At 41.0% G+C, this 12,684-nt stretch overlaps 1 protein-coding gene across 1 annotated transcript in view; it reads left to right on the plus strand.

Moving 5' to 3' along the window:
- Positions 1–12,684, plus strand: part of lig1 (ligase I, DNA, ATP-dependent) — a 49,108-nt gene that overhangs the window by 19,991 nt on the left and 16,433 nt on the right. Inside the window, exons 8-13 of the mRNA XM_045224940.1 lie at positions 8,394–8,477; positions 8,713–8,769; positions 8,873–8,931; positions 9,262–9,375; positions 9,493–9,668; positions 12,555–12,631. Coding sequence (XP_045080875.1) covers positions 8,394–8,477; positions 8,713–8,769; positions 8,873–8,931; positions 9,262–9,375; positions 9,493–9,668; positions 12,555–12,631 — 567 coding nt within the window. The remainder of the gene's footprint in view (positions 1–8,393; positions 8,478–8,712; positions 8,770–8,872; positions 8,932–9,261; positions 9,376–9,492; positions 9,669–12,554; positions 12,632–12,684) is intronic.

Genomic DNA, 12,684 nt, shown 5'->3' on the forward strand with positions numbered 1-12,684 from the left:
TAGGTATTAGGGATGTGAATCTTTCCTTTCAAGCACAATTCGATACGCATCTAGATACAGTACCAGTCAAAAGTTTGGACATACCTACTCATTCCAGGGTTTGTCTTTATTTTTACTATTTTCTACATTATAGAATAATAATGAAGACATCAACTATTAAATAACACATACGGAATCATGTAATAACCAAAAAAGTGTTAACCAAATCAAAATATATTTGAGATTCTTCAAAGTAGCCACCCTTTGCCTTGATGACAGCTTTGCACACTCTTGGTATATGGTGTGTGTAGGTACCTGAGCTGAGATGTAGGGCTGACTGAGCATCTACCACTATCAGATTAGGGGGGGGGGGGTCGACAATTTATGCTTTTTATACCCCCACTTTTTTATCTGAAATCAGAACAAATCAGTTGGATGGGCATTTGATTTCCATAGGGGGGCACGTTTTTAGTTTGTTTTTAAATCGGTGTTATAGTAAAGACCATAGGCGGCGCATGAGTTTCAAATTTGGGGAAACATACAATTTACCCTACCATTTCTACCGATCTGCATGCCAGTTATGATTTTCATATGCGCATTTTCGTGGAACAATTATTTCAATAATAACATAGTTATTAGGCCTATAATAGGGTTGGGCGGTATCCAGGTTTTCATATCATCATACTGTCCTTCTCTCATACCGGGATATATACGGGATTACCAGTTTAGTACACAAGGGGTGCCAAGAAATACCCATTGGGCGTCTTACCAGAATGCTAACAAAAGTCATAGTGAATTTCAATAGAGGTTGCTAGCTAAATATGCTAACAAGCGCAAACGGAAAAATAAATTAATTTCAAAGGCCGGCAATCCAGCTCATAAAATTATACATTTTTGGTGAGTTTGGACATTTACAAACGAATGTGAATGAGAGACATTGTGCAAATGAACAACGTTTTGACGCATGCTTGTCTGAAGGAAGAACAGTACTGGATCTGAAGTAGCATGTGTAGGCTACATGTACATGTCTTTGTGGAGTCTGGAGGAGGGCTGTAGCGGTCATTACATTTTGTCATTCAAATAACTGCCGGTCTCACGGTAATTGACGTTAATTAACAAACACATTTAGCATCTCAGGCTTCCACGCATAGCCTACAAGCCACTGAGGACTTTTGGAACATCTACATTTTATAAATGTCTGAAATCTATTTTAATATAGCCTACACCAGGGTTCTTCAATTCCGGTCCTGGAGGGCCGAAACACCTCTGTTTTTCATCCTCTCCTTCTAATCAGGGGCTAATTCAGACCTGGGACACCAGGTGAGTGCAATTAACTACCAGGTAGAAATAAAAAAACAGAAGTGTTTCGGCCCTCCAGGACCGGAATTGAAGAACCCTGGCCTACACCATCACAATATATCCATTATTTTAGGCAGGTCTAAAGAAACATTTATAATATTAAGAAAATGTAGCCTATTTCAGAAGAACAGCATATTCTGAGTCCTTATGTTAGGCCTTGATGTGGCTATGCCATATGGCTGTGGGCTATGCTAGTTCATTTAGCAGGCATGATTTGCTTATAATTCCCGTGGCATTATTTTATAGTAACAACAATACAATTGAACATAGCTGAATAAAATAGAAAGGATATTTTTCCCCAAATGATTTTCGAGGTAGTGCACACACATGCAGCTATGCTGTGTTGAGCAATTACCAAAGAAACAGGTCCTCTTTATATGCTTAATTTAGTTATTTATGCAACTTTAGTTGATAGAAACGTTAAGCTGTATGTTTTGATTTCTAATACATTCTAAGGCTGCATGATGAGATGAATGACGATTTGAAAAAAGTCTCATGAAAGGGAAGCGCTCTGTTTCTTGTGCAGGCTGCACAGACTTAATCAGTCTCTCATTCACAATTTGACAAGCACTTGATCATATTCTCAAGCAGTATTCTCAATTTGAAATGGTCTTTACATACAGATGAAGTCGGAAGTTTACATACAGTTTTTCACAATTCCTGACATTTAATCCTAGTAAAAAGTCCCTGTCTTCGGTCAGTTAGGATCACCACTTTATTTTAAGAATGTGAAATGTCAGAATAATAGTAGAGAATGGTTTATTTCAGCTTTTATTTATTTCATCACATTCTCAGTGGGTCAGACGTTTACATACACTCAATTAGTATTTGGTAGCATTGCCTTTAAATTGTTTAACTTGGGTCAAACGTTTCGGGTAGCCTTCCACAAGCTTCCCACAATAAGTTGGGTGAATTTTGGCCCATTCCTCCTGACAGAGCTGGTGTAACTGAGTCAGGTTTGTAGGCCTCCTTGCTCGCACACGCTTTTTCAGTTCTGCCCACAAATGTTCTATAGGATTGAGGTCAGGGCTTTGTGATGGCCACTCAAATACCTTGACTTTGTTGTCCTTAAGCCATTTTGCCACAACTTTGGAAGTATGCTTGGGGTCATTGTCCATTTGAAGACCCATTTGCGACCAAGCTTTAACTTCCTGACTGATGTCTTGAGATGTTGCTTCAATATATCCACATAATTTTCCTTCCTTATGATGCCATCTATTTTGTGAAGTGCACCAGTCCCTCCTGCAGCAAAGCATCCCCACAGCATGATGCTGCCACCCCCGTGCTTCACGGTTGGGATGGTGTTCTATGGCTTGCAAGCCACCCCCTTTTTCCTCCAAACATAACGATGGTCATTATGGCCAAACAGTTCCATTTTTGTTTCATCAGACCAGAGGACATTTCTCCAAAAAGTATGATTTTTGTCCCCATGTGCAGTTGCAAACCGTAGTCTGGCTTTTTTATGGCGGTTTTGGAGCAGTGGCTTCTTCATTGCTGAGAGGCCTTTCAGGTTATGTCGATATAGGACTTCATTTACTGTGGATATAGATACTTTTGTACCTGTTTCCTCCAGCATCTTCACAAGGTCCTTTGCTGTTGTTCTGGGATTGATTTGCACTTTTCGCACCAAAGTATGTTAATCTCTAGCAGACAGAACGCGTTTCCTTCCTGAGCGGTATGACGGCTGCGTGGTCCCATGGTGTATATACTTGCGTACTATTGTTTGTACAGATGAACGTGGTACCTTCAGTCATTTGGAAATTGCTCTCAAGGATGAACCAGACTTGTGGAGGTCTACAATTTTTATTCGGAGGTCTTGGCTGATTTCTTTTGATTTTCCCATGATGTCAAGCAAAGAGGCACTGAGTTTGAAGGTAGGCCTTGAAATACATCCACAGGTACACCTCCAATTGACTGAAATTATATCAATTAGCCTATCAGAAGCTTCTAAAGCCATGACATCATTTTCTGGAATTTTCCAAGCTGTTTAAAGGCACAGTCAACTTAGTGTATATAAACTTCTGACCCACTGGAATTGTGATACAGTGAAATAATCTGTCTGTAAACAATTGTTGGAAAAATTACTTGTGTCATGCACAAAGTAGATGTCCAAATCGACTTGCCAAAGCTAGAGTTTGTTAACAAGACATTTTTGGAGTGGTTGAAAAACAAGATTTAATGACTCCAACCTAAGCGTTTGTAAACTTCCGACTTCAACTGTATAGCCTACTAATACAGTGGGGAGAACAAGTATTTGATACACTGCCGATTTTGCAGGTTTTCCTACTTACAAAGCATGTAGAGGTCTGTAATTTTTTTATCATAGGTACACTTCAACTGTGAGAGACGGAATCTAAAACAAAAATCCAGAAAATCACATTGTATGATTTTTAAGTAATTACTTTGCATTTTATTGCATGACATAAGTATTTGATACATCAGAAAAGCAGAACTTAATATTTGGTACAGAAACCTTTGTTTGCAATTACAGAGATCTTACGTTTCCTGTAGGTCTTGACCAGGTTTGCACACACAGCAGGGATTTTGGCCCACTCCTCCATAAAGACCATCTCCAGATCCTTCAGGTTTCGGGGCTGTCGCTGGGCAATACGGACTTTCAGCTCCCTCCAAAGATTTTCTATTGGATTCAGGTCTGGAGACTGGCTAGGCCACTCCAGGACCTTGAGATGCTTCTTACGGAGCCACTCCTTAGTTGCCCTGGCTGTGTGTTTCGGGTCGTTGTCATGCTGGAAGACCCAGCCACGACCCATCTTCAATGCTCTTACTGAGGGAAGGAGGTTGTTGGCCAAGATCTCGCGATACATGGCCCCATCCATCCTCCCCTCAATACGGTGCAGTCGTCCTGTCCCCTTTGCAGAAAAGCATCCCCAAAGAATGATGTTTCCACCTCCATGCTTCACGGTTGGGGTGGTGTTCTTGGGGTTGTACTCATCCTTCTTCTTCCTCCAAACACGGCGAGTGGAGTTTAGACCAAAAAGCTCTATTTTTGTCTCATCAGACCACATGACCTTCTCCCATTCCTCATCTGGATCATCCAGATGGTCATTGGCAAACTTCAGACGGGCCTGGACATGCGCTGGCTTGAGCAGGGGGACCTTGCGTGCGCTGCAGGATTTTTATCCATGACGGCGTAGTGTGTTACTAATGGTTTTCTTTGAGACTGTGGTCCCAGCTCTCTTCAGGTCATTGACCAGGTCCTGCCGTGTAGTTCTGGGCTGATCCCTCACCTTCCTTATGATCATTGATGCCCCACGAGGTGAGATCTTGCATAGAGCCCCAGACCGAGGGTGATTGACCGTCATCTTGAACTTCTTCCATTTTCTAATAATTGCGCCAACAGTTGTTGCCTTCTCGCCAAGATGCTTGCCTATTGTCCTGTAGCCCATCCCAGCCTTGTGCAGGTCTACAATTTTATCCCTGATGTCCTTACACAGCTCTCTGGTCTTGGCCATTGTGGAGAGGTTGGAGTCTGTTTGATTGAGTGTGTGGACAGGTGTCTTTTATACAGGTAACGAGTTCAAACAGGTGCAGTTAATACAGGTAATGAGTGGAGAACAGGAGGGCTTGTGAGAGCCGGAATTCTTACTGGTTGGTATGTGATCAAATACTTATGTCATGCAATAAAATGCAAATTAATTACTTTAAAATCATACAATGTGATTTTCTGGATTTTTGTTTTAGATTCCGTCTCTCACAGTTGAAGTGTACCTATGATAAAAATTACAGACCTCTACATGCTTTACAAGTAGGAAAACCTGCAAAATCGGCAGTGTATCAAATACTTGTTCTCCCCACTGTATATGTGTGGAATTATTTTTGATTTAGAATGGCCCACAACAACAAAAATTGTCCGTAGCCTGCACTCAAATAACGAATGGAAGTTATGTGAAGTTACTTTTTTAATATGCCAGGTAGGCTACACCGTTTTGTGATACAAACCTTAGCAAAACATATAGGCCTATGGGCTAGGCTACATGATGCATGCGACTGATTTTGAAAAAGTTGCAAAAAAAGGCATGTGCTGTGCATCATTCACAAGTGATAATATTCTCACCATTCAGACTTTTCTCAATTTTATCTTGTCTTTACATATACTAAATAATGTGTGAAAAAATGTTTGATTTCGAATGGGCCATTATTATGCACCTGACTGAACAGGGGCAGGGTAAAAAAAGACAATCAGGATGCACTTGCATAGCAAATGGAGGATGCTTTTCCCGCGGTTAATTTTCATGCCAGCCAGGTAGGCTACTCCAGTTGTAAAGCAAAGCAATGTGCTTAATCTATGGAAAGTTAAGAAATAAATATAGGAGGCCTAGCCTATAGAAAGCTGATGGGATCCTCTTTTTAATAGAGGCCATCAACACTTTTCTCACGCAATTGCATAGCATAGCCTATAGAAATGTTGCGCAACACACACTTATTTAATTCCATGCATAAACCAGCTATGAGGAGCTGGCTCTCGCTGCGCAACAGGTGATCCTAGTCCACTCAAACTCTGAATACCAGGGCTCTCATGAAGTGTTTGATTTGATTTTCGATTTGATTTGTATTGATGTCTGAGTGATTAGAAGGACAATAGAGCGCCGAGTACCGGCCATTAGCGACTGGCTGTTAGCAAGTTTGGTAGGCTACTAACGAGCATCAGAGGCAGAGCACAGTTTTGGAGAAGCCTAGTTACTGTGACTCAATGGTCATGTGGCATTTCACTGCGGTCATGACTCCTGACTGCAGGTGTAGTGGTAATACAGTCACCTTAACAGCCCTAGTTTGGAGTCGCTAGGGCAATGGACCTGCCTGCTCTGAGAGAGGAGAAAAATCACAAGGAAATCAAGATAGTGGCAGCTGTACAAATAACTCATCCAAAGGGCTTTGACTTCTCAAACATGGCAGAAAACTAACACAATATGATGCCCCGTCACCTTATTAATTCAGCCACTTAATTAGATTAACTAGCAAGTTAAATTTAGGGGTTACATTAATGCAGAATTCTGCGTTTATCACGCAGGGAAAAAAAGAACGCATAATAAATATTTTTTTTAAAACAGATGTAAAATGCTTCTTATTGTAATTTCTGCTCGGCATCAGACTAATTTCGTGCTTCAGTTGCACTTCTCCACTCAGATGAGAATTCACAAATGGGGCATTCTATCCGCAGACAGCGCTCTGACTGTGTAGCTACTTTTCTCCAGTACGGTTCTCGGGGTAGCCTGCCTACTTCTCTCTGGTAAAACGCAAGTGTACCTTTTTAAGAAAAACATTAGGAAATGTAGCTGGCTACATTATTTTATGATAAACATCAGACATGATGACCATTAATAGTTTTTGCAATAAAATACATTTTTCATTGTAAGCTCATTTACGTGTGGCTGCCAGCCAAATAGCATTGCACTTCTTTTGTCATCTGATGAAAATGAAGCTATTTTCTGCCGAATGTGTTGCACGAATATATTTTCTGTGAAGGAAAACTATAGTTGCACATCCCTGAACACTCTATTGAAGCAAAAAAAACGTGACTTTAATATGAAACGCGACTCCTGTCAATACACAGCTAGACTCACCTGCTCCCGCTTTCTCCCATTGTGCCATTTACAAACACATGACTGGCTCAACTGTTCTGGGGAACTACGGTAAGCTTCATAATGTAAAATAATGTGACAGGTGAAATGAGGAACTATCTGCTTTATCTCCTAAAGTATTGCACAAGTTGACTGCGGGTATTTACTTAAAGTAGCTACGAATATTACAATGTATTGAACAACTTAAAATAAATAGTTAACGTTATTGAAAAATAATTATGTGGCTATTCAATTTCCAAATACCCTGATATACGGTATACCATCCAAGCCTAACTTCAATCGTCAGCTAAGTAAAATACATGGTCCTAAAGCCAACAAATAAAAACGGTAGAAAATGTCCTGATGAAAATTACGTTTCTTTCAATCGCATTCATCTCTACTCCGCCTGTCTGCCTCCCTTTCTATCTGTCATGACTTGAGCTAGGGAAGTGCAACATTGTGTCAAATCAATCAACTGGGTCCTACCCGAAGCTGTAACATTGTATCAACTAGCCTATTCCGGGCCAGCAGTTTCCTGCACCAGTGAGCTCGGGACAGACCGCTGTTTTTGCGAAAGGGAAAAGTGTTCAGGTATTTTATGACGTTTCCACTGGATATGGGATCATTAGATCATGATATTTTGCACTTTCACACCGAGGCTTGGTTATTATCGAGGCCGGGAGAGTGTTGGAAAGATTTTTCAAATACTGTGAGGAACTAACCAAAGATCATAGGGTCCCATAGGAAACACTTGTCAACACTTTGGTTCCTACCCTTTCACAATAACTCCTCCTTGGCATTTTCATTCGTTGTCATGTCAAACAACACTGTGTTCAAAGTGCCCACTATTATATTCTAACTGTAGAATTAGAATAATCATTCTATTTCCATGATTCCAACAGTTCACCCAAATGTGTTGCTCTAAATTTCAAGTCAAATTGCAATTGCAACATTTGGTTAAAAATATGGCCAAGATTGTTTGCCCATATCCTGCAGCCCTATGTGGCAGTGTGGAAATTCTCAAATGAGTGCAGGAAATGCAGAAATGGATAAGTGCTGAAATGTATTTTGGGTTGAATTGAACAGTATAAAACAATCAGAATGGAGAAAGAGCCATTGAAATCACTTGTATGTGTTGCCACCCTAGGGTCACACACTACTCAAAAAGCAAATGTAGAACTTGTATTATTCAAAAACATAAAATACCGTCCAATTTTTTTTTTTTTTATACCGTGATATTATATTTTGGCCATATATTTTGGCCTATATGTATGTACATTTCTCAGGGTGCTTCCCTAATGGCAACCTATTCCCTATAAAGTGCACTACTTTTTACCAGAGCCCTATGGACCCTGGACAAAAGTAGTGCCCTATATACAGAAAAGGGTGCCATTTGGAACTGAACCTGAATGTTTTCTTCATTGAGTTGAATAGTGCGGTGTATACTGTATTAATGTCAGTGGTTTCTCCCCCCAGAGAGAAGACGGACCAGGCCCAGTACGACCCGTCCAGACCCAACTACCACCCGGTGGACCACGCCTGCTGGGGGTGGGGACAGAGGTACGTCTAACCCCCTTGTCACAAGGCCACACCCCTCTGTTATATACCTCAACCTGGGTCATGTTCACTAGGCACCAAACGGGACGAATCGGAGAGGGACTACCTGAACTTGTCCAACAAATGCTTGTTACAGTGTGCTCTTATAAATATTAAACGTTGAACAACCTGCACAAGACTTATATACTGTTAATCAGTCTTTCAATGGAGTTGTTTTGACTCATTTTCTCTTTCACAGGGTCCCTTATTTAGCTGTTGCACGTACCTTTGAGAAGATTGAGGAAGACTCTGGCAGGTAAGAGATTTCAATATACCTCCGAAGTTGTGACTTTGTTTATTCTTCGGTAAAAAAAAATGCACATCATCTTACGTACTAATTGCATTCCTTTTTTTGCCAGATTGAGGAACATTGAAACATTATCAAATCTTCTACGCTCTGTGATCATCCTCTCTCCAGGTGAAATAGTTTTTTGTTTTTTCCCCTAATGTTTGTGTATGTGGAGCTGGCAGCAACTACATTAGCTATTGGCCCAGTTGCAGGATGCAACCTAACGTATTGAGATGAGTCAGATGGTCTACGTCCCAAATGGCATCGTATTTACTGCATAGTGCACTTCTTTTGACCAGAGCCCTGGTCAAAAGTAGTGCATTATATAAGGAAGAGGGTGCTTATAGGCTCTGGTCAAAAGTAGTGCACTATAGGGAGTCATTTGGGATGCTGCCAGAGTGTAGATGAGTCCGATGGATGTGTGTGCTGAGAGTTTTCTATCTTTCTGTTCTTCCTCAGAGGACCTGCTGTGCTGTGTTTACCTGTGTCTCAATCAGTTGGGTCCTGCTTACCTGGGACTGGAGCTGGGAGTGGGAGAAACTGTACTCATGAAAGCTGTTGGCCAAGCAACTGGTAAGGGACATACGTATGACACCCACTCACACACAGCTTTGTTATTAATTCTCTTACTTTGCTTTCGGGCTTGGAACTCTTGTCACATCTGACTGTTTTTATTATTCTTGTTGCCAGGGCGACAGTTGGACAAAATCAAGGCGGAGGCTGCAGAGAAGGGCGACTTGGGGTTGGTGGCTGAGAGTTCCCGTAGCAACCAGAGAATGATGTTCCAGCCAGCCAATCTGACGGCAGGGGGCGTGTTCAACAAACTGAAAGACATCGGGAACATGAGTGGGAACTCTGAGTTGCCTGTCTTTGTGTGTGATTTTTACATTAACATTCTCAATGTTTTGATACATTTACTGATTAAAAACCACAGTCTTCCACTGTCCAGGGAATAGAATGATGAGTTGATTTGTAATCAGTCTAGAATTGGATGAAAAGGCATGAATTCCTTTACGTTTTTCATCAGTTAGATACTAATATCTAGTGTGCATCCCTATATAGTTCACTACTTTTAACCTGAGCCTTATGTGCCCTGGTCAAAAGTAGTGCACTAGATACAGTGCCTTCAGAAAGTATTCATACCCCTTGACTTATTCCAAATGTTGTTGTGTTACAGCCTGAATTCAAAATTGATAGTTTTTTGCTCACCCGTCAACACACAATACCCCATAATGACAAAGTGAAAATGTTTTTATAAATGTTAGCAACTTTATTGAAAATGAAATGCAGAAATATCATTTACATAAGTATTAAAATCCCTTTGCTATGGTACTCCAAATTGAGCTCAGGTGCATCCAATTTTCTTTGATCATCCTTCATGTCACTACAACATGATATAGAAAGACACACACCTGTCTATATAAGGTCCCATAGTTGACAGTGCATGTCAGAGCAGAAACTATACCATGAAGTCCAAGAAACTGTCCGTAGATCTCCGAGATATATGCCTCATCACAGTTCTATCTGGGGAAAGGTATAAAACTATTTCTAGAGTGTTGGAAGTTTCCAAGAGAACAGTGGTCTCCATAATTGGGAAATTGAAAAAATATGGAACTACCCAGACTCTGTCGAGAGCTGGCCGTCCGACCAAACTGATCAACCGGGCAAGAACGACCTTGGTTAGGGAGGTGACCAAGAACCCAATGACCACTCTGATAGAACTACAGAGTTATTTGGCTGCAATAGGAGAACCTGCTAGAAGGACAACAGTCTCTACAGCACTTCACCAATCTGGGCTTTATGGGAGAGTGACCAGACGGAAGCCACTCCTTAGAAAAAGGCACATGCTGGCACGCCCAGAGTTTATAAAAAGGCACGTGAAAGACCATTTCTTTTTTTAAACTATTTTGCCCGAATCAAAGCTCTATGTCTGGAGAAAACCAGGCACAGATCATCACCCATCTAACACCATCCCTACCATGAAGCATGGTGGTGGCAGCATCATGCTATGGGGATGCTTTTCACCGGCAGGGACTGGGAGAATGGTAAGGCTAGAGGGAACAACGAATGGAGCCAAATACAGGCAAATCCTTGATGAGAACCAGCTTCAGAGTGCAAACGACCTTAGACTGTGTTGAAGATTTATGTTCCAACAGGACAATGACCTCAAGATATACAGCCAAAGCAACGCTGGAATGGCTTCAGAACAAGAATGTGAAAGTCTTCGAGTGGCCCAGCCAAAGCCAAGACTTAAATCCCATTGAAAATCTGTGGAAGATTGCTGTAAACCGCTCCCCATATAACTTAAGAGTGTGAAGAAGAAGCCGACGCGGCGGATCGAACAGTGAGACAGACAGGATGTTCTGGTGCTCACCTCTCTTAGAGGCTTTTTACAATATTAAGAGGTGCAGGATGAATTGGCCAATAAACTTTGTACAGAAAATAACAAACAGGACGTTGACAGACTTTAATAAATCAGATATTCTCAGTATAAACTATTCCGGCAACAACTATTTGCCTATAACACATTTCAGGTATGGCTCTACTCTAACCAACCTGTTACCTGCCCATCCTGCTGTCCCTCAGGAAAAGGCCAACTGAGCGCCTAAATATTCTTTCCAGGAACTCCCTTCCGCTAGGAATGTTCTATCATGATAGCCCCAAAACACAGTTCTACTATAAATGCGTTATTTGCCATGGACCTATAACATCCTAAACAACAGTTTTACATAAACACACACTTCAAGAACTTGTGCCATAACCACACAATACACATTCATGAAGTAATTCACACCCGGGATAATTCATCACTTTGGTTATTCCCATCAATCAATAAATGTTCCTCGACGACTCAGACTAATTTGTGTCATGCGTAATACACACCGGCACTTCAGCGTGGAGCTTCAAACAAACACATTAGGTAGGTAATATTTTATGATTATTTTCTAGTAACACTTCGATCTTTATTGTAATAATATATTTACATTGCTGGAGCATGTACGTTTTAAATGGGCAGCTTTATACACGGTAGAAACATGGTTAACAAGTTACATTGTTTTAGTAACTGGCGTGCACAACTAACACTTGACTTTGGCACCTTATGTCAAAGTATTGTTGGCAAACGGAATACGCAACTCTAACCAACTTATTCTCTTGTTTCAGGTTTCTTGGCTATACCTTGAAGAGATAAAATAAAGAGTCTTTCTCCAACCAATAATTTGTTTCATTGTCTATAAGTCACGGACATGCACTACATGACACAGAGCTTAAGAAAATCTGCAAGGAAGAATGGGAGAAAATCCCCAAATCCCAGATGTGCAAAGCTGATAGACATACCCAAGACGACGCAAAGCTATAGTCGCCGCCAAAGGTGCTTTTGCAAAGTATTGACTCGGGTGTGAATACTTATGTAAATGAGATTTCTGTATTTCATTTTCAACAGTTGCACAAATTTTCAAAAACGTGTTTTACATTTTCCATTATGGGATATTGTGTGTAGATGGGTGAGGGAAAAAAATCTAAATTTAATCTATTTTGAATTCAGGCTGTAACACAACAAAATGTGGAATAAGTCAAGAGGTATGAATACTTTCTGAAGGCGCTATAGGTAATCGGGTGACATTTGGGACACAAGCCCTAGTCCTGTAGTAGTTCTTTGCTCCTTTTCTCTGTATCCTCTTTCCTTTCCTATCCTCTCCTTTTCCAAGCTACCTCTGAATCTCTCAGCCCTTTCTCTCGCTCTCTCTCTGCAGGCCATGAATAAGAAGATTGACACCATCAAAGGTCTCTTTGTAGCCTGCCGCTTCTCTGAGGCCAGATACATTGTCAGGTAATGTGACTTCACTGCCTTCACTTTACTACTGGTCAACCTGATGATGTCTC

The sequence above is a fragment of the Coregonus clupeaformis genome, chromosome 14 (genome assembly GCF_020615455.1).
Source record: "Coregonus clupeaformis isolate EN_2021a chromosome 14, ASM2061545v1, whole genome shotgun sequence".
In the NCBI taxonomy this organism is placed as follows: domain Eukaryota; kingdom Metazoa; phylum Chordata; class Actinopteri; order Salmoniformes; family Salmonidae; genus Coregonus; species Coregonus clupeaformis.